At 31.5% G+C, this 26,194-nt stretch overlaps 1 protein-coding gene across 1 annotated transcript; it reads right to left on the bottom strand.

Moving 5' to 3' along the window:
• Positions 1 to 101: 101 nt before the first annotated feature.
• Positions 102 to 25,930, bottom strand: LOC108909783 (dnaJ homolog subfamily C member 22). Its single transcript, XM_018714206.2, has 4 exons — positions 25,414 to 25,930; positions 17,220 to 17,370; positions 13,160 to 13,568; positions 102 to 821 (listed from the first exon to the last, which is right to left on the bottom strand). The coding sequence occupies exons 1-4, from the start codon at positions 25,663 to 25,665 to the stop codon at positions 539 to 541; spliced, it is 1,095 nt and encodes a 364-aa protein (XP_018569722.1). The 5' UTR covers positions 25,666 to 25,930; the 3' UTR covers positions 102 to 538.
• Between the last annotated feature and the right edge of the window lie 264 nt (positions 25,931 to 26,194).

The following is a 26,194-nucleotide window of genomic DNA, read 5'->3' as shown; positions in this document are numbered from 1 at the left end:
AACTCGATCTTTTTCTTTTTCTATAAGCTTCATTTCCTTCATGATGTTTTTTTTTATATATAATATCTATTTTCCGAGTTATTCGAGAAAAACCGCTGAAAACGTATTTTTTTAATAAAAAATTTACATATTCAATCACCAATAACTCTGAATATATTGAAAAATGTTCATTAGATAATTTTTGCTTGAAATTGATTGCTTTGTTGATTCCTGGGGTTATTTTCATTTTATTTTTCACTCCCTAGAAGGGGTAGCTTCCACCCCTGGGCAAAAGTGCTCATCGGCACTATATAACTTTTGTTTCTTGAGCTATTTTCTACTTACAGTCCATGTTTCACGACAATCGATTCTATCCGAAAGAATTCGGAGGCGAAACCTTTGGTTCCCTGGACTATTATAAAATTAACAACTAAAAACTAGTGACTCAATTCAGTAGGATTATGTATAAGTTATTCTCAATAATCATCCATTGTCATTAGTAGGTCACACTGAACAGTCAAACAGTCCAATCATCTTAATACTAAATAATTTAATTGCCCTAGAGTTCATCCTCCCTAACAGACTTCTTATTTTTTCGTTTCCTTTTACTTTTTATGTTGGACAAGATCTCGTACGCCTGCTGGATCTCCATGAACCTCTCCTGGGCCGACCTTTGCTTGTCGGGATCCTTCACCTTGTCTGGATGGAACTCCCTGCTCAGACCCCTCCACTTGGCTGTTATTTCAGACTGACTGGCCGTGGGGCTCACGCCCAAGACCCTGTAAGCGTTTTGTTCTCCTTGCGGGTCGGATAAGTCAATTATCTGTTTCCATATCTCGTACCTAAAACAGAAGGTAGTGCTGTTTTATTTGTTTCTCGTTCGGAAACTATAACATTTTGGAACCGCTTTACCTAACAACTAAAAAATACAGGGTGTCTAATTTTTAATATGGCAGAATGAAACAGTTGACAGTGGATTTTATATTAACAACAAAAGCAATGAATAAGAATTCACAAGCTAGAATCTTTATGGTACAAGTATTTGACTTAACATTTCATGGGAATGTAACTTTATTGGAATTAGTTTTCATAATTATTTCACAAATAATTTTTACATCTTCTGAATGGTCTCTTTATTGATACTTTCAATGTTTTTATTTATTGCTAAGAAATATTTTTATGCAATTTTACTATATTTATTAAAAAAATGAATAGAGAAAAAGTAGAGACTATTCTGGCTTTTGGGAAAGCTCGGAAGAATTCGAAATTAGCAGCACGGCTTTGTAGAAACAAACGAATGAACAAAAAATGAATTGAAATTATCTTGTTTTTCACGACAATGCCGGTAAAATCTGTAACAGATTTGATCGAACTAACTAGTATTTTTCTCTGTACAGGCTGGTCCATTTTCAATGGGATTTCAGGGTATCTCAGAAACTACTAAAGGTATGATAAATCTGACACCACGTTCTCGAGCTCGATTTTCATGGCAAACTCGACTGTCAAATCAGAAATTTGCTATCTTCATTTGTTTTTGAGTTACAGGGCGTTTCTCATTATTGTGACACTTTTGAACATATCTGTATCTCAGCTGTTAAATAAGTTAGAGTTAAAGTGAAAACTGCTCAAGACTAATTATTTGGCGTAAAATTGAATGCCGATATTAGATTTTTAGTAGGTCTTAAGATTCCGGAGTTATGACCCACAGTTATAATTTTTTAAATGGAAATCGTAGCTGGTTATGACCTAAAAATATGGAGATTTTTTTTTGCTTTTCAGCAATATACTACATGCTATACGGGGTGTTTTATATATAAATTCGATCCTTTTTTACATTTTAATATGGCTGGCTATGAAAATACATACAAAACTATAATTCTTACTTTTACAAAACTCGTATCTGTTGTAAAAATATGACGTTTATTTAAAATATATATTACAGATAAGAAAAGACAGAGTTTTCAAATTTTTATTCCACTTCAACTGAAGTTACAATATTAAACGTAAATTAAACAATAGTAAGTACCTACATCAATAAAAACTTTCAAAAATGATAGCTAAATGTTCAAATTGCCGTCCTTCAACTGTCACACATTTCACGCATCTTCTGGCAACGCTTCGGGTAGCATTCATTAAATGTATAGGTATTTGAAATAGTATTAAAAGGAATTTTAAATATAATGTCTTTTAGAAAACCTCAAAGGAAAAAGTCCAACGGATTCAAATCAGGTAACCGAGCTGGCCATCTGATCTGTCCGTTTGTTCCTATCCACCTATCTCCTAAAATTTCGTTAGTACCTATTATATTATCACACGAGTATATGTTGTGCATTTAAAATAAATGTCATATTTTTACAACAGATATGACTTTTGTAAAAGTAAGAATTATAGTTTTAGCTGTATTTTCATAGCCGGTCATATTAAAAAGGAAAAAAAAATATAATTTATATATGAAACACCCCGTATCTCCCGTGTTTGTAAAAATAAGTGCAACATGTGATATATTGCTGAAAATCGGAAAAAAAATCTCTATTTTTTAGGCCATGGTCAGCTACGATTTCCATTTAAAAAAATATAACTTTGGGTCATAACTCCTAAATCTTAAGATCTACTAAAAATCTAATACCGGCATTCAATTCTACGCCAAAGAATTAGTCTTGAGCAGTTTTTACTTTAACTCTAACTTATTTAACAGCTGAGATACATACATGTTAAAAAGTGTCACAATAATGAGAAACGCCCTGTAACTCAGAAACAAATGAAGATAGCAAATTTCTGATTTGACAGTCGAGTTTGCCATGAAAATCGAGCTCGAAAACGTGGTGTCACATTTATCATATCTTTAGTAGTTTCTGAAATACCCTGAATTCCCATCGAAAATGGACCAGCCTGTACATAGGTATCATTCCATTGAAAAAAATATGTATATTGAAAAACTTCTTAAATTAAAATTGTTAAGAAAAATATTATCATATTATATGAAATTTGGGAAAGTAACGTCAGTCAATCCATCAAAACTGTCTCATATATCAATTTGCTTAAAATCATAGCGGGTATAAGATTTTAAGTAAAAAGAAAAAATCACTGCTGTAAAATTTGACAGCTCTCTTTGTATTTAAAAAACAAGTTATAATAATAATATAATAATAATCAATTTTATTTCATATATGCCAACACAGGATACGAACGTCAGATTTAAAAAAATGAAAGAAAAACTACAACAATAAAAAAACTTCAATAATACATAAATAAGGCCTTACATATGACTTATATCTAACGTATACATATAAAATAAACATAAAAATAAGATATAGAGACAATACGAATCATGTATATGTAGGTATCTAAGAATTCATTCACAGTGTAAAAGCTCCTTTCGTAAAGAAATTCTAAAAGTTCTTTTTTGAATTTAGAGACACTGGTTAGATTTCTTATTGTTAGAGGTAGTTTGTTATAAGCTGTACTACATATATAATACGCACTTAATAATTTTAATTTATCAGTGAAAATACTAGCTGCACATCTTGCATCGTGATTGTGAGTCGAGGTACGACAGGGAAATAAATTTGAATTTTTCCTAAATAAGGCTGCTTCATAAATAGGAACAGATGACACAGTTAGTATTTTATTCGCTTTGAATAATGGCTTGCATGATTCAAGCGGTTGATATGAAAAAATGAGTCGTAATATTCTTTTTTGTAATATAAAGACTATGTGTATCTCCTTCGACTGACCCCAATACAAGATTAAGTATTTTATATGCGAGTATACCAATGCATAGTAAACATTTAGTAGATACTTCTTGTCAACAACAGACTTAAGGTTTCTGGTAACATAATACGAAGAATTTAGTTTTCCTACAACATTCATAATGTGTTTAGACCAGAACAAGTCCTTGTCTATATGCAGTCCCAGAAATTTTGCACTAGTAACATTGTCTATTATTTCATTATTTATTGATAGTGTGAAGTTTGTCAAGGACAAGAACTCCCTACGAAATATAACATAACTTTGCTTACGTTAATAATAAGTTTATTCGATGCTCACCAAGCGTAAAAATGTGAGAGAACTATATTCACGCACTGCTCCAGCAAACTAACAGATTCGGCTTTAACACAGGTAAACGTATGTGACTGTCTAAGTTTAGAAGTTGTTCCTTTAGGATATTATTGAATAAAACATCGTGATATTTAACAAAGGCCTAAAGATTTCTAAATAAAAACATGGAACGTCGAAAATCTTTAATAATTTTAATAACACAGGCCCACGAACAGAAATCAAAACTCCTTTTTCCCAGTGGGTAACCTTGATGTTTTTGGGGTCGCTGATCACGATCCCGGTGTCCATATGACCCCATCGCGTCTAGATCAAGGTCAAATGAAGGTCAAACACATTAACTCGAGCGATACAATTTTTTTGATCCCGGATTCTGAAAGAGCGGAAAATTTTACGTCCGAATACTCTTCGACCTTTTGGCCTGAAGGTCATTTGGGGGTCATCTAGAGGTCAAATTCTTCTTTTGATCTCTCGGCTGATATCTTAGGAATGGGTCTTGAAATAGTTTACATTTATGTTTTTGGGGTCGCTGTTCACGATCACATATCACGTCTAAATCAAGGTCAAATGAAGGTCAAACACATTAACTCGAATTATACAATTTTTTTATCCGAATTCTGAAAGAGCGGAATTTGACGTCCGAATACGATTCGACCTGTTGGTCGAACCGACCTCTGAAGGTCATTTGCAGGTCATCTGTAGTTTGAATCATCGTTTTTGGTATCCCGAATGATATCTCGTCTGGGAAGCAAGATATCGGATTAATGACCTCTACAAAAGTTGTGGGAAATCTCGGGGACCATCAACTGGTTACCTTGGATCTTACTTTGAGAGTCTACTTCAGGGTCAAATGAAGGTCACACACCGCAATTCAAGGCCCATAATTTTTCAGAATACCTAAAAAGCATCACTTATACGCGTTTGAACCCCGAAACTAAGCTTCTGTAGAAGATTGATTTAAAAACGTTTCTTACCCTTGTACAGTGTACACCATAACTCCAGAACCATATAACCCATGAACCAAATAAACCTAAAATCTCATAACCCTAAAACTCAATAAGCAAGTGAATACGTTTTGAAATCTAGAAACAGAAGATATTTCAGCCAGACACGCTTCTTAACACAATTAATTAATAAAACAATTACGAAATTCTATAATCTCAAAATCCCACAACCTTCAAGGCTAATGACAAGTGAACTCACGATACGATATTCAAGCATCCCAAAAAGGATAAAAATTTTCCTCTCTTTCAGCATCCGGGGTCAAAAGAATTGTATCATTCATTTAACGTGTTTGACCTTGATCTAGACGTGATGTGATCGTGATCACCGACCCCCAAAAACATAAAAGTAGTCTGGGAAAAAGGGCTTTTCGATTTCTGTTTGTGGGCCTGTGTAATTCTTCTTCTTCTTGTGGAACATCCTTAGTTTAGCTAACATGACCTAAAATGTAAGGCCAGAAAATATCGTAAAATTTTCTTTATGATTTTAAAACGATTTTAATTAAAATCTTTATGTTTGGTCTTTTAATGTAGATATAAAAAGTAATATATAGCGTATTATTTTTAATCACAGCATAAAATTGTTAATTTTATGCTTACTTTACCTTTGTAGATATAAAATTGATTTTATTATATTTTTTCCGCCCATGAACTATTAATATTTCCTACGAATTTTGAGTAAAACAAATAAGTCATTAGACTAAATGTATAGAAAAAAATATAATAAATACATACAAAAATAAGAAATTAAATGTTTTCGAATGCCAAATATTAATTGCTCAATAGATCAGTATTGGCTGCTAGGCTTTTTTTCTTAAAAAAAAAAAGATATTTAATTAATATAAAAACTGAAAACTACACTTTTCTTATTTCTTCCATTTCTTTTTGTTACTTAAAATTGCTTAATGGAATTTGGTATGTATAAGTATATAAATCGAATGCTCTTAAAAATTTTCATTTATTTTTAGTGGCAACTGTGATTAAATTAAATTAATTATGAAACAAGTTTTTTTCACACAAGAAAATCAGGTGCTCCAAATATACACAGCACATAGAGCATATAGGCTTGTAAATACACACACCAAATTTCATGATACACAAATATATGGAGAAATAAGAAAAGTTTTCATTCATTTTAGCATATTTAAAAAATTGTGGGATTTCTGTGTTATTTCTTTCATAATTTTAAATGCCATGATCACGTTTATGTAATTTAACCAACCTCTTTATTTCTTCTAATTTAGCAGATCCTATTAGTGTACCTTTTATAGACGAACACCCTGTATATTATTAGTTTTATCTGTCATAGTTGCCTCTTCCTGCTACTTCAGAAATACTCATAATCGGTGGTAAAAAATAGAATAGAAAGTAGTTCGCTCCGCTAAATCCTATATTTTTCCGTTCAATAAATATACCGTTATTTGGGTCACTGCCACTATTTAAATATTTAACTGTGAAGCATTCGCTCTCGTACCTCAAACAATTTCATTACGTGTAGACAATTTCGATAACATTCACCTTAAATGGAATTAATTTATATAAGCTGCTAGAAATAATGCCTTAAAAAATTCACAGGGTTGAGCTTATTTCGGTGGAACAAATGAATCATGCCTCCACTATATACAGAAGATTTTTTTGATTTGGCCAATTTCTATTAGTCCTTGTATATCCGTTGTTATAAGGGACATGGAGAAGATGATGAATTGTTTCTTATACGATACTTTTCCTTAGAACACAGTGATGTACACTTTTTTTTAATTCGTTTTCTCGGGCATATTTCACTATTTCGTTATTTCTAATGGAAAAACTTTGTATGTATACAGGGTGTTGTACGACGTAATGGACAAATTTTAGGAAGAAGTCCCTGAGGTCATTCTGAATAAAAAAGTTATAATATACATGTGTTCAATTCACCATGGTTACTGAGCTATGAATCTTTTAATATCAATCTCGCTAGCTATGAACATGTTACTCGACGAAACAAGTGACAGTTGACATGTTAAAATTTATAAACGTCAGTATATGTAGTAAATAATGTGTCAACCATAGACCTAGTAAACTATGGACTGGCCCTAGAAAAAGAGGTCAATGGCTCTGATGTGTGCAAGGCAGATGAAGCTAGTGCAGGCAAATACCATTAAAACAAATAATGGTACACGGGTATACCGGTACAAAATACCGTAAACAAACTTTAAAGTAAAAGTCATGTAAACGATTTCTTAAATTATTGTGTGATTTAGTGTATAAGTAGCGTTGTCTCTGATGATAACATATTTGATTATATTATTTTCCCCACCCTCAAAATAAAATGTCATTTTAACGTCAAAATTTTGACCCCTTAAATAGGTAAACTCTTCAATTTATTTTTTATCATCAAACTAAATACATATAAATAAACAGTTTCAACTGAATTGTGATTATAATATGCTTCAGCAAACCTTCTCTTTAAATAATATGTTGAAAAAGAAAGCATCGATATAGTTTTGCTAAGCAAAATAATATAAACCATTTAAAACAACTACTTCAGAAGAGCTTGCAGTAATTTTAAGTGATCGAGCTTACGATATGAGGAAAATAAATGGAGAAATACATAAAGAAGGCATTATAAAACTATTTGGAAAATTGTAAATATGAATATTTTTTAAATATGTATCTTTGACTTTAAATTTCTAATTATTACATTCCTCCGTTAATACCTCCAATTTGTACAGAAATTCCATATAAACAAATAGGGCTTATGAACTTATTCATTAATAGTAATTAAAATTACTACTGCTACATATATTCCGTTTACGTTAAGATAAAGAATTCTTAATACCACAGGTGTAGTTTTACTCATAGATTTAATATATCTACACATTTTTAATGGAATTTTTCTTCTGCTAGTCTCTGTATTATTGTCTTTGTAGATCAGAAATTCGTCGGCTGTCCCTTCTGCCATGCGTCTGAATATAATTAAAAACCTAATCAATAATTTCTCAAAATTTTTAACTTAACCATACTTTCTATGTTATTTTAACTTCAAACGGGAATACGGCTTAACAGAAAAACTGGGTAAAGAATCGAGTATAGCTAGCTAATTGGTTGAATTAAATGTATTGCGCTAGTGAACGAAGCATAAGCCCGCACTTGCTCTATCTCTCTCGCACACGTCTGTGTGTAAATCTTTATTAACTTTTCTCGCGCGCGCGACCGCTTGGACGAGCTTCCCCACGCCGCCGGCCTACGGACAGTTTACTTAGCGAGTACCTTCTCTTTAAAGGGCTCGTGAGTCGTTAATTTTCCACATTTTTCAATGCAATTCACGGGAAATCGTAATTTACGTCGTAAACTTTATTTTGCGAAAAATTCAAGTCTTAATATTTATAAACAATTGCGCTACGATTTAAAAAAAAATCTTATCTTGGCTCCTGTTGGTCGTAGAGGGTACTTTTTTATTTTAAAATTGTATTTTTTTGCCAACTATCCATTGCATCTATTTTCGGTGAGATAGCATAAATAGCAACAATGTTATTCCAATTGTTTATAAGAGAAAAACGTACGGTTCTTTTATGCACAATTTGAGAATGTTAATGTCAAAAAAACGGTGATATTTTTTAATAGGTCGCTTAATTACGTCTTTAAGATTACAATAACGCTTTCAGAATCATGATTGGTTGAAAATTAACACCTGTACAGAGGCTTAAGGTTAATAACTTTTGGTAACTTTTGGAGCCTCCGTTATAAACAAATAGAATTGTGCGAAAACTATTGCACCTACAGCGCCCACTATTGGCACACTTTTGTAGTATGACAAAACCCTCAACTTGTCATAGGTTTTATAAAATTTCAACAATAAATGCAATAGTTATAAACAAATTAAAAATGGGCACTATTCTTGTTTTTTTTGCAATAACTTTTTGTTTATTAACCGATTTTAATTTAACAAGTCTCATTTTGTAGATAATTTTACTCCCTATAAGCTGTCTGTGAGTTACTTTTCGTTAAAATTGATGGTTTTCCCTGCAAAGTGAAAAAACTGTTTTCCTCACTTATTTGTTGAAATAGAAAAGTTAGCTAATAAATGTTTTTGACTTACGAGATGAGATATGTCTTGGATTATGTTCCCTTAGACAATTTTACAATAATCTCGCGGATAGGACTTTTTTCGAGTTTCTCTTTTATTTTCGCTAATTTTCCTGGTGTATATGTATGACTTCATCATATGAGAATCTTAGGAAAATTTATATAATTCATTTAAGTTGATTTGAATTTATATCTTTTAAAGCAAATAGTAGCAATACATACGCATGTAATTTAAAAACCTATGTGCATTTTGGTTTATAAATAGGTGGAAAAAATACTAATCCTGTAAATATTACGATAATATGCGTTAGCAATGCAGTCGATAGTGATAACATTTTTCAGATAAGTAAAACTAATGCAGGTAATATGTTATATTCATGACATATTTCCATTTGAGCACGAATGAATAATTTATTTAAAAAAATAGTTACTTTTAAAGTCACCATGTAAAAGATAAGCACATTTTCAAATAAATTTCTCGGCGGAAATAAAAATAAAAGAGTATTTTATATAAACATAGCATTAAAAAGTTTTCTGACAACATGAGCAACCCAGCAAAATATTTAGTTTCTTTCGGAAGTATTTAGCTTTGTGTCGTTTTAACGGTAAGAACTTTCTTAAATAATGAAAATATCTGAAATGGTGTACACATAAAAATTAATTAATTTTAATTCCCCTGAACAGTTAGATACTTTTGCCTTAAACTGCTTTCATCTAGAAAGATCCTTTCTCTTTGTCTTCCTCATAAATTGTGATAATATTTCCTTATTTTTATGAATAATTTGTCATTTTATAGTCTTTCTATTAACCTAATTTTTTTGGACTTGATTTTGTATTAAATAAAATATTTATCTATGCCCCTTCACGAGGAGGACCTAAAAAACGCCTTAAGTTTGTCTAATGATCTGAAATTTATTATGCACTATCTTTTAATACCTATAATAAAATTAAATTTATTAACTGGTAATTGAAATATCTAAATATTTAGTTACAGCGCCACCATTTGATTCACATTTTGCAGTATATCTAAATCATTTTTATTACTTGAAAAATATGTATCTAACCATATTTTTATCAAAATTTTATTATCCGATATTAAAAGAGGGACGATATTTTGGTATTAATCAAGGATATTTAAATAAAGGGAACTTATTTATTTACATTTCTAGATGAAGCCTGGTCTATTCACAGTCTAATTGTATCATTCTTGTCAGGTGTATAATTATACTGGAAATGTACTTAATATTTTTATCGCAATTTTCATCACAATTGTGAAAATTATTATTATAGGATAGTATTATTAAGTCATGCATACAATATTGTTAAATTCTGTACATATTAAACTATTTTTCATTTTTCATATTTGCCATGTTTGAAGACTTGGCAACTACGCAATAATTTGAAGCGCGTTCCTCGTTCGTTCTGCCGTGGTTGGCAGAATATGGCGTCTCTTGTTAGAAAATAGTTGTGATTTTAGTCAGTGAAACGTGATTAGTGTTTATACATTTTGGATAAACTTTTAAGGTGTGAATATGGTTAGACAGTGCAGAATTTGTAAGAAATTGGATTATAAACATCCACATTAGCTATCCTTCCACAGGTAAGCGTGCTTGAAGGTGACTTTGGAATGTATATGCAACTGTGACCATTGTCGTGCGTGTGGGTAACTTTTATTTGAATAACGGTAAAATTTTATAAAACTGACTTGGTATTTTTTTTTTAAATTTTTGCTGAGATAGTAAGAAAACAATAATATGAACCACCACAAATAAGTTACAGACAATATTTATATTTAATATATTTATAGGTATTTCAATGTTGTCCCTTATACCAAACATTACAAATTTTAATCATTCATCATTTTCATTTTCCTCTACGACAAAAACCTTTTCAAAAATATATTTACAATTTTACTAAATGCACGAGCATAAAAACTGAATAAATACAACAGCAAAAATATGGTGGTGGTTCACATATACATAAAATTACCGAAGATGCAATCAACTGAAAGTTGCATTCATTCAACCATTTGATGTTCTCCTTTGGGAATATATTTTTATGAGACATAAAAATATGCTGAAAATTTGCCTCAGTATTCTAAAAGTGAAATGTGATTGTTTTTAGGATGCTTGGGGATGGTGCAACAAGAAAGAAATGGTTACAGTTATTGGGATTCCAAGAAGTTATAAAAATATTATATATATTATAGCTGTTGAAATATATTGACTTATTGACTATAAAATATTTTATTTTGACCCTTCCAAAACGTACGACATTGGAGATGTAATCGCGCGCATCAGTTGGATGAAAATAAAGCCCTCTGCTTTCCCCTTGTCTAGCTTCACCCAACATATGAGATAGACTATGACATGCTTGGTATTAATATTTTAGATTCAATATATTTTCCCAAAAAAGTACATCAATCTCAGTCCAGAAAAAGTTTATTTTTAATTACCCACTTAACAAAATACACTCTCTTTGAAAATGTGACCTTTCCACATTAAAAACATAGATCTTAATTTTTTTATAAATATACAGTTACGTCGTACATCGTTTTTATAAGATAAATTCCCCATACACCGGTTTCAAGTTTTGCTGATTCATTGCATCAATAAAAATAAGAAATAAATATATACAGGGTGTCCAATAAATGATGAAGAATCTCTCGAAAATGGATGGGTTGATTGAAATTTTTCTACTAGAGTATTAGATATAGCGACAGCTACATTAGGAGACCGGGGGCAAAGCGCCTTCGATAGTTTTGACAGAAAAAAATTATAAGGCTACTTTTTAAATTTTGTCGTCGATTTAAAAATGTATAAACTTGGTGCTATACTTCTTATCCACATTTACTTTACGATTAAAAGCAGTAGCTCAAAACGACTATGATTAGAATATATATTTATAGTTATTTACACCACAAAGGAGGTAAGCATTATTTACCACTCCTCGCAATAGAGTCCGAGACTGGTAAATTCTACTTAACTGCTCAGTGGTGTATAACATTTTATCTGCTTCCACAGTTCTTTGTGGTTCATGAAATAAAGATTAGGTTTTATTTTTTGACATTTCTTAATCAATTCATTTTCGAAATCTTGCAATTTTGTCGTTTCTAAGGCATCTATAAACAAAGCTACATAAAAGTTGTAATTTTGCTGGTTTTGAATTATCATTTCTAAATGACTGATGAGTTATGCAAACTTACTTTGGATTTAAAAAATTTCGATGACATTGTTATATTTACAATTCCAGGTTCTAAAAATGGTATGTCACGTACGTTTAAAATTACTTCTCGTCTGGGTTCTGTTTCTCACCTAGAAATTCTCAAGAAATTTATCAAGATTAGATTCGAAATTAATACTGAAATTTCATGCTTTTTTATGCGGTATCAAGCTGGTAGATGTTACAACCAACCAGTTGGCAAGAATACCCTTTCTATGATTCCCAATAAGATTGCACAGATTTTAAACTAGATCATCCAGAAACATATACAGGACATTCATTCCGAAGAACATCGGCAACGTCACTGGCTAATACAGGAGTTGATGTATTAGCAATCAAAAGACATGGTGGGTGGAAATCAGCCACAATTGCAGAAAGTCATGTTGCTGACAGTTTAAGTAACAAAAACGAAATAGCCAACAGGATTCTTTACAATGACACTTCAACTCCAGGTTCTCCGGTGACTGAAATGGAGCGGTCAAATCATTTTGAGGAAAATGTGACAATTAGTAGATGCGAGGAGAATAATTATCCAGATTTTATAAATGTTACTAAATGTAATAAGTGTTCAATTACTATAAATATTCATTCATAATAATTAATAGAATGTAATGTTCATCAAATATTTCTATTTATTTGTTCACAATATATGTATTTATAACTCGAAATCGCTTTTTTCCTAGGGAGGTAAGTTACCTCGCTTACATCCCGTTGTCCATAGCAACTTTCATTTCTACGGTAAAATCGACTTACCTCCTTAAAAACAATGTATTAATAGTCTATTTACTACAGTGGGAGCAGATAAAGTAAATTTCACCATGGAAACTTAAACTTACCACCCGTGATGTTGGGCATAAACATATGTGTCGTAGAGGGACTGCTTCAAGTCAGTCCACCACGGTGATGTAAAGAAGTGATGCAGGGCTTCATGAATGGGTATCTCGTCACCGTTGGAATCGGTTATTTTCCCGTTGAAGTACAAATAAGAACTCCACAGTCCACAGTACAAAACCGCACATAAGAATAACACTGTCACTCTTTTAGTAAACGATTTCTTCTTCTTCGGAGTTCGCCTCCATTCCTTGGAAAATGTGTCGAACGTGAGGCCTGAACAAAACACCATTAGTGTAAGCCAAATATTTTCGTCAAAATAGTACCACCTCGCCAGGTATGTTAAGTAGGACACCAGTATGGTAAGCCATGGTTTTCCTTGTTCCCTGCCTATGTTGCCTACCACCCATACACCTAGAAGAAAGTTAAACGAAACGAGGTTATAAGTTACTTAATTGAAGTCACTTAAAAGTTAAAATTGTGGGAGTCGACTTCCTTAATAAATAAATACTTAAGAAAATATCCCGCAGTTGCTAAAATGGTAAACAATTATTTTGACTGCAGGTGTGATATAACCTACAAATTATGTAACAACTTAATTGTTAATCAATGCTTTGCACCTAACGGACTAATAATGAATAAGTACTATGAATCCATGATGTCGCACGAAGCAAATCAATTTTTTTAGTTACTGTTTAGTAGGTCGGTCCTTCTCTGTCAGTAAGAAAAAAATAATATTTAGTGCCAGTAGGTATTGAGTAATATTAAGAATTAAGATTAAATTTTGTAGCTTATATCTGATCCACTCTCGAGATATATCGGTATCCAATTAGCTAAATAGTTCATCGAACCGGGCTGGTGATTCTAACGAAGAATAACCTTAACTGTTTATCACATATCGCTTGTGTATGTCATTACTGTAGCTCGCAGAGTAGTTGTTTTGGACAGTATCATTAGATAGTTAAACTGTTCGTCAGCCGTTATCTATAGCATACGGATGACAGCTAATAAGTCCGAAATCGATCTATGCCTATTGATTATGCTTACGAAGAATTTACTAGATATTGTGGGTGTAACTGAATGCTAGACGGGGCTGTAGTCCGCAGAGTAGTAGTCTCCCACAATATCTTTAGTTAAACAAAAATAATATGTGTTCTGAATTACGTTTTTCTGTATCATGGACTGACAATGAGAAGATATACTATAAATACAGGGTGGCCAAATGCAAATGAAACAGAGCCACTTTCAGGAACTGCGTCAAGATTGTAAAAAACGCTGAGAGCCGTCGATTTTAGATTAAAGGGGGACATGCTTTGCTGGTATTTTTGACCGCCACTTTCACCCCCAAGCAAGGGTAAGCGTCACCCCAAAATATTTAAATGGCATTGGGGGTTGAGTAATATTTCTTTTGAAAGTTCTTACAATTCCCTTTACAACAGACTTTAAATTTTATAATTCCGCCAAATACTTTGAAAGAAAATTACATTTTAAAATTTAAATTATGTTTAGTTGCTTACTTACTACTTAGTTGATTAAATGTTCAAACTGATGACCGCTCGCTTCCATACAAGAATAAAGATTTTGTTCGAAACGTTTGCGCACATTCCGAAGCATTTCCGGACTGATTCGACGTCATTCGTCGACGATTCTTTGACGCAAATCTTCCAGCGACGCTGGCTGTGTTTTATAGATTTTACTTTTTAGGTATCCCCACAAAAAGAAATCAAGGGGCGATAAATCCGGTGATCGTGTAGGCCACTCAATGCTTTCTCTTCTCCCAATCCAATTCCGTAGAAAACGTTGGTCCAAATACTGACGGGCAATTAACGCATAATGCGGAGGAACACCGTCCTGTTGAAAAATCAAATGATCTTTATCATAATCTGGAACATTTTCAATAATATCAGTCAAGGCAGGGTCAGTAGCGTCTTCCAGTAATTGCAAATACATTTGGCCAGTCAAATTACCAGGTAGAAAAGAAAGACCCACCAGCCGGTCACCGAAAATTCCAGCCCATACATTTAATTTTTTCGGTTGCTGTGTATGCACCTCGTGAAAAACTCTTGGGTTTGAATCGGACCAATAGCGGCAATTGTGACGATTTACCATCCCGTTCAAGAAAAAACTGCATTCATCAGAAAAACAGTTGTTAAAAAGGAACTGTGGATCATTTCTTGCTCGCTCACTCATTATTTCGCAAAATTGCAAACGGCGGTCATAATCATCCTCATGAAGTTTCTGGACTAAATGTATTTTGTATGGATGGAATTTATTCTTCAAAATGGTTTGTATGCTAGTTCGATTGATCCCAGACGCAGATGGCAGCTGCTTCGTACTTAATGTAGGATCAAGATGAACTTGTCCCAAAAGTGCAACTTCACTAGCTTCATTAACTATAGGTTTTTCAATTTCTCGTTTTTTATTGGCTACGTTCCCTGTCTCTTCAAATTTTTTTACTAACTCTAGAACATACTTCCTCCTGACATGTCGATTTTGATGTTGTTCATTAAATAGCTGAGCTGTTCTATTCGCACATTCATTGTTCATAAAGCAAAGCGAAATCATATCTACCCTTTCTGCAATAGAATAAACCATAGTGTTTAATTTTCAAAAACACAATTAAATGAACTACCAACCAACGCTTCCAAATAATACTAGAAAATAATTTGGAATCCACTAATTTTACATTCATTTCTGTTTTTTACAATTGTGTTTTTTTTTTTACGAAAATGATAACAACCAACGCCAAAAACCAACGTAACGCAAGAAATACTAAATTTTTACCATTGGCGTACTTATTAACTCGAATGACTTTCATAACTTTCAGCTTTAAAATCAAAATTCTTAATGAGTATTGGGCGGAATTATAAAATTTAAAGTCTGTTGTAAAGAGAATTGTAAGAGCTTTCAAAAGAAATATTACTCAACCCCCAATGCCATTTAAATATTTTGGGGTGATTCTTACCCTTGCTTGGGGGTGAAAATGGAGAAGTCAAAAATACCAGCAAAGAATGTCCCCCTTTAATCTAAAATCGACGGGTCTGAGCGTTTTTCTACAATCTTGACGCAGTTCCTGAAAATGGCTCTGCGAAAATATTATTATAATCAAAAAGTTCCATATATAACACAGGTTTAAAAAATTCAATAATAAAGTTAAAGAATACAGAGCTAATAAACTTTTTTTTAATACCTAATTTAAATATGGCTCATCTTATTCAAATTAAACTCAGCACATGCTTCATGTTATTGATTGCGTGTGATTGTGTGTGACTGTGTGTTATTGATTGTGTGTTGTGTGTGATTGTGTTTGACTGTGTGTTACTGATTGTGTGTTGTGTGTAATTGTGTGTTATTGATTGCACCGTTATTGATTATAATGTTATTGATTGTAATAGCTTTTAAATATTAATAGTTATTGATTGTAGTAGTTTTTTTTCATACACTACGGAGGCACAATTCGCAATGGGAAAAATAAGTTCATTGTTGACAAAGATTCTGAAAATTAAATATGTGTATTGTGTTCAAATTACATTACATTAATTAAAATTAAAAAGAAATTGTGAGAGCATTGGTAGTGACGTCCTTTAATATCATATTTAAGCCATATTAGAACTTGAGAACTAATGAAGAAAATATTATATTCGTACCTGAGAAACGATTAATTTTATTACCAATACATTTTTACTCACCAATTTATTAGTTTTTTATATTTTAATAACTGTTAGCTACAGCTATGGTATGTATGTAGTTAATAATTTGGAGTTATTTGATAGAATTTGCAATAAATGATTAAATATTCGACAGCGTTAAACAATTTATGCACGCCTATTTGCTACTTAAATGTTCACCTACGAAACAGTGAGATAAACATCTCCAAATTTTGATTCAACTCCTGAATAATTAATGAACAATTGTAGCGATTATCAGTCAAGGTCAGTCAGTATCTATTTTTGTACGTTAAAAGATGATTTGCTATAAAATCTCGTAGGTACGTCATTAGATACTATGTCTTTTTTTATTCGAAAGATGAGAGAATATGTTTGTCATTAACCGTAAATACATTACCTAACGCCACAGCTAATGGAATGAACCAGTGGAAAATGCTGTTCCAGTTAATTCCACCTATTTCGTCTTCCGGTATGGCCAACATGATGAGTTGTCCCCAGAAATACGACACCATAATGGCAGAAATGAACCTGCTTGATGAAAATGGGGGCTGTAAGAGAAAATAAACATATCAGAAAAATGCGCCTATATAAATTTACAAATGTCAAATAAAGTTCATAAATGATTGCAAGTCACATGACCAGTAATGTTGTTTTGAACAGTAATATTATTTTTTTCACATTGGCAATTAAATTTCTGTAAAATTAAAACAACAAGATCAAGATTACATTAAAAAACAACATTGTGTTCTACCGGCTGTGATTGGTATAATTTTTCACGAGATTTTATTAAACTAATAAGCGATCGCATTATCTCTAGCGTAGACTTAACGGTTTGTCGTTGTTCATTGTAAATGAATCATTAATATTAGCGACACCAAGATTTAGGGGATTTTCGTTACCAGTATAGTCGTTCCTTATGCCTCTAAAAATTTTATATGTAACGTTTCGTCTCTCCATCATCAACTTTATTTTTTTAAATACGACCCTAGAAATTTTATTACATTTTTTGGTAATAGTTTAAATAACTAGATGGATTTCACAGGGTCTAACGACACTTACAGTGTACGATAATTCAATAAACAAAGAAATCTAAATAAAAAATTTAGATAAATTTGGAACGAATACACTGAAGATGAATTTTTCGAGACAAAACGTCTGAATGAAACGTTCGATAGAGGGCCAAAAGTGGCAATGAGAAACTGATCTTATTTTTTCAATATCACCTCAAACAAGGCTGAAATGAAACAAAAACGGATTTCCAAAATTTCGTTATTTTTTTAAATATTTCGAAAACCAATCATGTTAGCCTTGATTTTTTAGAGGCATAAAAATTTCTATTATATGCTCATTTGATCAACAACCTATTTTAATTATTTATGTCCTCAATTGTCTTTATATAAATTATAAATTGTCCGCCGAATTACGTCTCTCATCATTTTAAATTTTTGTTTTCGCTTCCCCTTTACGCAATGATCTATAACAGCTTGTTTAATAACCCGAAAAATTGTGGACACTGAAACTTTAGTTAATATGTGAATTCTATTTATAATTTCATTATCTGGTTTTTCATTTTATTCCTTTTTTAAACAATCGTAAATATTTAAAATGAGACTATTGTCTAGCGGTATTTCGTTTTGTTCCGTTTCAAAAGGTCTCCAAAATGCCATGTTGTAATAAATTTAATAAACAAAATGTCATTCTTATTTCTCCCTACCACAGTCGTAACAAGAATAATTAATAGAAGGTGCCTATAATAGATTAAAATTACCTGAATCACATCAAATTCCGCATTCCTGCAGTGCACTGCTAGGCAATTTATCGACAATTGAAATTTATGGCTGGTCGCCCAGTTCGGCTGTGTTTGTTCGCCGTTTGCCCCCGTGCGCATTCCTCAACTGGGCGACCAGACCTGTATATGGGTATGGTTAAATAAATATGGGAATAAGTTTTTCAAATACTTCAATGCCGTGTTGCAGCGTAGCGACCGAACCTGGTACATACCGCGTAGCTCTTTGGTCTTCAATTGAGATCGGAAAGACTATACCAGCCCTGCAATGTTAGTTGCATAAGCTCGATGATCACATGGCTTGCAAACTTTTATAAAGACTGTAGAAGGAAGCAAAAATTTGTAATCGTATCATAAGTTATTATTACATCTACTTAACTTTGGACATATGTAACTACAGATATCTAATAATGATAAAATTTGAGTTGCTATATTTATAAATAGAAATATAAAAAAATAAAATTAATTACCACTCTTTTTTTCTGAGACTAATAAGTACCACTTTGGACTTAATTAACATAATCATAGTTGTATCCAAATGCTTAGTAAATGAAATATATTGAAAAAAATATGAACTAAAGTCGATTTAATGACCATGAAATACGCAAACGTAATAATTAAAATATTATGTATAGGTAACTATGTTCAATGTACTGGGAAATTCACAAAATATTTTAACCCCTACCTTTTCCAACCATCGATCTAGAAGAAAAAAGGTAAAGGCTAAGGCAGCTTTAAGAAATTTGAAAGAAAAATGTATCTAAGAAAATTGTTTGTTGCACTTCTCGAACATATGCATATCTATGTATTTGCTCTATTAATTATATAAATCTTATTACTTTATTAAGAAAAAATACTATACTGTCGTGTTTTTTAATAACATGATTGAGTCCTAGGGTTAATTTTATGTATTCGCGGGAAGTCCTAATTTCTCCTCCGTGTAATTCTGCAAGATAGAGTAAACAAAGAAGACTCTAATAATTTATTTACGTAAGGGAAAAATACTGAACGAAATAAATAAAGTGAATAACAAGGCACCATGTAAAAAAACTTGCTTGCTTGGCTAGAACAAGACGAAGATATTACAAATAACTTTTTATAAAAAATATTTTTTCTTAATGGAAAATGTATACTTATATTTGTTTAGTAAATTTAATAGCAGAAAACATATCCACGCGATGATTCTACGGTAATCTTGATGCAGGATCAGTAAATAAATCAAAATATTGTGCAAACTACCAAAGTAAATATACTTACATATAAAATGTATACAGTGCGTTCATGATGAAAGAAACAAATTCGTTTAAATTCAGGTAATTATTTTGTAAAAAAACGCTCGGACAAGCTGATTAGTATTTTTAGTTGCGGATTTTTTTTACATAAGGAAATTGTATACAGGGTGTCTCAAGAAGAACATATGCAGTCATCATTGATTTTTTTTTTAATGGAACACCCTGTACATTATGCCATCTTTTAATTGTACGGTAAATTCTGAACACTTTTTGTATAACATACCATATCTCTAAAATCGGCGGTTTTCGTAATAATGATGTTTGAAAATTGATATTTTGAAATATGTACACACAAGTAATTAAATAATAATTGTTTAAATTGAACAACCTTGAACATTTTTTTAAAAGCCAACAGAAACAACCTGGTATGCCAAATTTTATCTTAAACAAAACAGTTTTCTTCGTATTAATAGTTTGTCATTACCTGACCCCTAGACCATTTTGATGTAGTATTTTGTGACAGTAAAAACCAAACTATCACCGGCGTTTAGTTTGTCAGTGTCTGTGTCAGTTTTATGCTTTATTTTAAGAATGCATTTATCTGATTGATTGAACGTATGATGATTGGTTTTGGAGACAGAGTGCGTAATCAAGTGTGTAATTTATTTAATGGAATTTATCCTGATCAACCTCTAATTACTAAATCTACTGTCAGCAAAATTGAATTGAAATTTGTTGAGCACGGCCAAGTTAGATTTACCTAAAGGAAGACCAGCAGAAATATCAGAAGATTTTAAAATATATGTTTTACTAAATAATCCCCATGTAGCCGTTAAGACAATCTCCAGGAATTGTAATTTGTCATCGAGATTTGTGTCACAAATATACTCCGAAAAAATAAATATCATCCATATAAGATTCAATTGATACATGAACTACTAGAAGACGATTTTGACATAAGAACGCAGTTTTGTGAGCAGATAATTGACATGAATAATCAAAACTTAGATTTTACCCGAGATTATTTTTTCTAATAAGGCTACTTTTGTTTTAAATGAACACGTAAACAGACAAAACTGCAGGTACTGGTCAACTGAAAATCCTCGTTGGACACAAGTCTGTCACACACAGCATCGTCAAGAAATAAATATTTGGGCAGGTACTGTCGAAAACCGAATTCTTGGACCTTATTTATTTGAAGAAAATTTAAATGGAGAATACTACATAGACTTTCTTCAGTTTGAACTCATCCCCGCTTTAGCTTTTATGTCCTAATCCACAAGATTCAGATATTCCTCATAATGACATGGTTCCAACACGATGGGGCACCTCTTCATTTTGCAATTGCAGTTCGACAATTTTTTTACTGAACTTTCCCTAATAAATTGATTGGACGCAAAGGTCCTATGGAGTGGCCACCAAGGTCACCGGATTTAACCCCTTTAGATTTCTTCTTACGGGGTTATTTGAAATCTAAAGTTTATGTGAATAGACCAAATAATCTTGATGACCTGAAACAGAAAAAAGAAACGCCAGGAAATAAGGCTTATTCCAGCAGAGGTAATTGAAAACGTTCAACGGGAAACAATCCTTCGACTATAAAAATGTATTGAAGTAAACAGACAAAACATTGGATATTTATTATAAAACGATTGTTATTTAAATAATGTTTTATGATTAAACATTAATTTTTTTTCCATTTATCAAATTTCAGTCATTATTACGAAAATCGCTGATTTTAGAGATATGGTATGTTGTAAAAAAGTGTCCAGTATTTACCATACAATTCAAATATGGCATAATATACAGGGTGTTCCATTAAAAAAAATCATTGATGACTGCTTATGTCCTTGTATACAATTTTCTTATATCAAAAAGTCACCTAAAAATACTAATCGACGTATCCGAGCGTATTTCCTTTCATTATGAACACACGTATATCATTGTAATTAGAAAAGGGATAGCACTATTTTTATATCTTTTAAGTTTTATATGTGTATCTAGTTCATTTCTGATACATTTTTAATAACAATTTTCAATCATCAAAAATATTATTGTATTTTTTACTTAAGTATAGCACTACCCTAAGTCAAAAGTACTAAAGGTATTCAAGTGTTTTTATGTATATTACTAAAATTTCTGACTCTATCAAGTTCTATTTGTATTCTGAATTCAAATATAACTATAGAATTGCTACAGAAAGTTCAGATCATGGTTTTAAGTTGAAATGTTGCCTCTTTAATAATACTGCAAAATAAATATCGACAAATTTTTATAGATTAGCTAGATGTATGTTCAAGGTTCAAACAGTGACTCATAATTTTGGTGATTATTTTTAAAAAGCGGTTACTCGACAGGTTCAAGTTTTTTTTATAGATATTTTTATTCCAAATAATCGTGAACTGAAAATTAAGAATCTTTAGTGACTTGGCTTTATCAGATGACAAAATAATGCACAATGGAAAAAATAATAGGCACAGAAAACAGTATATCCATTTATATATTTATTATATTTTAATGATTTCTAAAACATTTGTCTTTTAAGGTGCTAAATATTAGCAAAAAAATGAGGCTAATGTACAAAACAGCAAAAAGTGGGCCAAGTAGGTTTATTTATTAAAACATGCCAATTTTAGTAGATGCAGTATTGTCTTCTTCATATAATTAATTGTGACAGTGTCTGGAGCACTATTGCACCTATTAGTGTGAAAAGTACAAAATATATATTTCTTTAAGTATCTTATAGCCGTGATATAACTTTCTTCTTCTTTACATGTTGACCAAAAGTAATTGTTATTGAAAGAACCAATTGTCTCAAAAAGAGTAATTTTTACGTCATAGGTCAGCCACTAGAAGCTCGTTGTCTGTTTTCAACGATTTTTTAAAAATTTTTGGCATATCCCAATGCTCAAAGAGTACTACACTTTCAATTTAATCGTGGTGCATTGTCATAACAATTATTTTTTTATTATTAAAAAAGAATATATGTTCTGTATAGCAATTTAGCAAATTTTAATTATTTTTTTGCAAATGTCGATCGAACAGCAAAATTTAGGTCATATTATTTCACGAAATAATAAAAAAAACAAGAATATTAGATATTATTTATAGTTTTATATGAGCCATATACAGGCTGTTACAAATTCGCTTCGCACTACAAGGATCTCGGAAACGGTAAGAGATACCAACTAGCTTAAATGTGGGCAAAGTTGCATAATAAGGGGACCAACATTATGCCTCTAAAAAACATGTCTAACATGATTAGTTTTCGAAATATTTAAAAAAAACGAAATTTTGGAAATCCGTTTTTGTTTCATTTCAGCCTTGTTTGAGGTGATATTGAAAAAAGAAGAACACTTTCTCATGGCGACTGTTTGCCCTCTATCGAATGGCATAATCAATTTTTATATGTAACGTTCCGTCTCGACAGCAGCATCATCAAATTCATTTTTTTAAATATGACGGTGGAAATTTTCTTACATGTTCTGCAAACTTTCATGACCCCCAATACTGCACTATCTCAGCCCAAGCCACATTCAGACGTTTTGTCTCGAAAAATTCATCTTCAATGTATTGTATTCCTACCAAATTTATCTATTTTTATTTAGATTTCTATGTTTATTGAATTATCGTATACTCTAAGTGTCGTTAGACCCTGTGAAATTCATCTAGTTATTTAAACTATTACCATCACACGTTACAATAAAACATTATTAGAATTTTAATCTCCATCACCTGGTCATACATAATTCGAAAAGCTGTTGCGTCAAAACTAAAACATTATTACAATTTTAATTTCATTATGACAAATTAATTCATAAAATTGCATATGAACAACCAAAACTGCAAATGAATGTTATACTTTAAAAAATTACAATAAATGTTCAGAAACGTTTCCGTTTTGGTAAACTTTGAAAATGAAGATAAGCATAATATCATCGGAATTTATTATACCTGTAACCGCTACTGTGAAAGAGTATGTCTGATGTATTTATATGAATATTCTAAAAAAAATTAGATCGAAATTTGTTTGAATTTTGAGCACACGATAAACCTAGAAATAACTATGAATATGAGATGGGATTCATGGGACTCTAATAATGTTTTATTGAAACATGTGATGGTAATAATTTACATAACCAGGTGGATTTCGCAGGGTCTAACGACATTTAGAGTACGATAATTCAATAAATATAGAAATCTAAATAAAAAATTTAGATAAATTTGGAATGAATACATTGAAGATGAATTTTTCGAGACAAAACGTCTGAATCTGGTTCGTGCTGAGGCTCTACAGTACTGGGGGTTATGATGTATTTAAAGAAATGAAGTTGATGATGGTCCTGGAAAGACGAAACGTTACATATAAAAATCGATCGTGCCATTTTCTTCTTTTTTTCAATATCACCTCAAATAAAGCTGAAATGAAACAAAAATGGATTTTCAAAATTTCGGTTTTTTACAAATATTTCGAAAACTAGTCATGTTACTTTGATTTTTTAGAGGCATAATGTTGGTCCCCTCATTACGCAATTTTACCCCCATTTAAGTTACTTCGTATCTCTTACCCTTTCCGAGATATCTTTTTTTTTTGTATTTAGTGTTTGTCTGTCTTTTTCATAAAAATAACCCTCGATATATTCTTTAATGGCAAGGCTATATTTCATAAATTTTTTAATTTTTGTTTGCATGTGGCAAAATGCCCAACTAAGAAAGAAAATGATAATATAAATAATTTTTGTCAATACCTATATTTAATTAGAACACTTTTAGGTAATTCTATCCCAGTATTAATATTATAATATTTAGTACAATATTTTGAATATGAAATATAAATATTATCGCTAAAAAAATAAAATACTTTTAAAAATATTGAAGTTTGTTTCAGAAATTCGAGTTTACAGTAATGCTGCTTTCTTTCTCAATATACCTACGGTCTATATTAGGACTTGAAATCCATAAATTCATATTTTTTTAAATTACCCATTTCGTTAATAATTGCATACTTGAGTGTGCAACCGTTGAAAGAGACATAACTAATTTATTATGACATCCCTAAATGTGTTTATATAAAGAAATTACATAAACCAAATAGGTATATTTTAAATTTTACAGTTGCATCTGTTATATAATATTGTTTTTATATAATATCATATATATTATATAATATACTACATAATAAAATACATAAACAAATACTATGTCTTGTTGTTCTTTCCAACATATCTTGTATCGGCAAGCTAAGTTAATAATTGAATGAAGAACAGGGAAAGTAAATATCATGACTTGATTCCTTTGCTGTTAAACTTATTATCGCTCGATTTTTAAAACCGATTTTCTTCAAAATTTAGAAATTATATGGCAAACAACATAATTCATATGATATTTGATCACCATTAAATACTGATTTTCAGAAAATAACTAGGAACTTAAGTTAATAATGCCTAGGTGTATTTCTTAAAAAATTGTCTATATTTGTTGTAGTAAAACTGCTTTGTATTTCTTTGTATTGTTTGCCTATTTTATTGGGACACACATAATGTAACTCCCCAAGAAAGATTATAAAAAATTACCTTTGCGTTCCGCCTCATCCTCTCTGCTAATTCCGCCAAAAATTTTGGATCGTTGTTACAGTCCCTGACATATCTGGGTATTTTGGTAATATCGGCTAACCATCCAAGTCCATAACCTCCAACAGTACTCCAAGTAAGAAAAGCGTGAGCGTCCCTTTCGAGATAAAACAAATGAAGGCCCAAAATCCCCCCGAACAACCAGTACACATACGCCAAAATGACACTTTTGGGTTTTCTATCATTCACACTCATATTCGCACTAATTCTCTAGGAATATACGCAATATTTGCCAAACACAACACGTCGCTCAAACTGCACGATATTTTTAATTGAAGTCACTATCAGTTTTAAATGAAGGTGATATTATTTTTCACATTGTTTACCGGTACACACTGTGCAGTATTGGGTAACTTTGTAAAATAATATTTTTTTTAAGTTCATTGAACGCACGCGATGACTGACTGACTGAGTCGAGACTTAAGACAGGTAAGTAGGTTGGGATGTCCACGTACCTACCTACACGTTACGTTGCCATTAGGTATACTGTTAAACCATAAGAAATTACCTGCTCCAGCGGCGTGCCACCGGCTCAACAGCAACATCACACCAGCAGCAGGTTTCAAATTTAATTGTATTAATAGTAAGAAGTTCTTTTTTGCAATGGTAAGTAAATAGTGAATGTTACAATTGAAAATAATACTACAGAAACATGTGTCACATAACCACAGCGTTACAGTATACAGCGTTTTGAGATTATATATACAAGGTGTACATTTTAATG

This window comes from Anoplophora glabripennis, unplaced genomic scaffold (genome assembly GCF_000390285.2).
Source record: "Anoplophora glabripennis isolate ALB-LARVAE unplaced genomic scaffold, Agla_2.0 scaffold392, whole genome shotgun sequence".
NCBI classification, from domain to species: domain Eukaryota; kingdom Metazoa; phylum Arthropoda; class Insecta; order Coleoptera; family Cerambycidae; genus Anoplophora; species Anoplophora glabripennis.
Note: the sequence above shows the minus strand (reverse complement) of the source record. Positions and strands in the feature narration are given on the sequence as shown.

What these genes read in the sequence shown, in the direction of transcription:
- LOC108909783 (XM_018714206.2), bottom strand. Translation starts at nt 25,665, where the DNA reads ATGAGTGTGAATGATAGAAAACCCAAAAGTGTCATTTTGGCGTATGTG. An exon ending in GGATGAGGCGGAACGCAAAG is followed by an intron (nt 17,371 to 25,413) that starts GTAATTTTTTAT and finishes TTTCTCTTACAG; the next exon opens with CCCCCATTTTCATCAAGCAG. An exon ending in TCCATTAGCTGTGGCGTTAG is followed by an intron (nt 13,569 to 17,219) that starts GTAATGTATTTA and finishes ACTTTCTTCTAG; the next exon opens with GTGTATGGGTGGTAGGCAAC.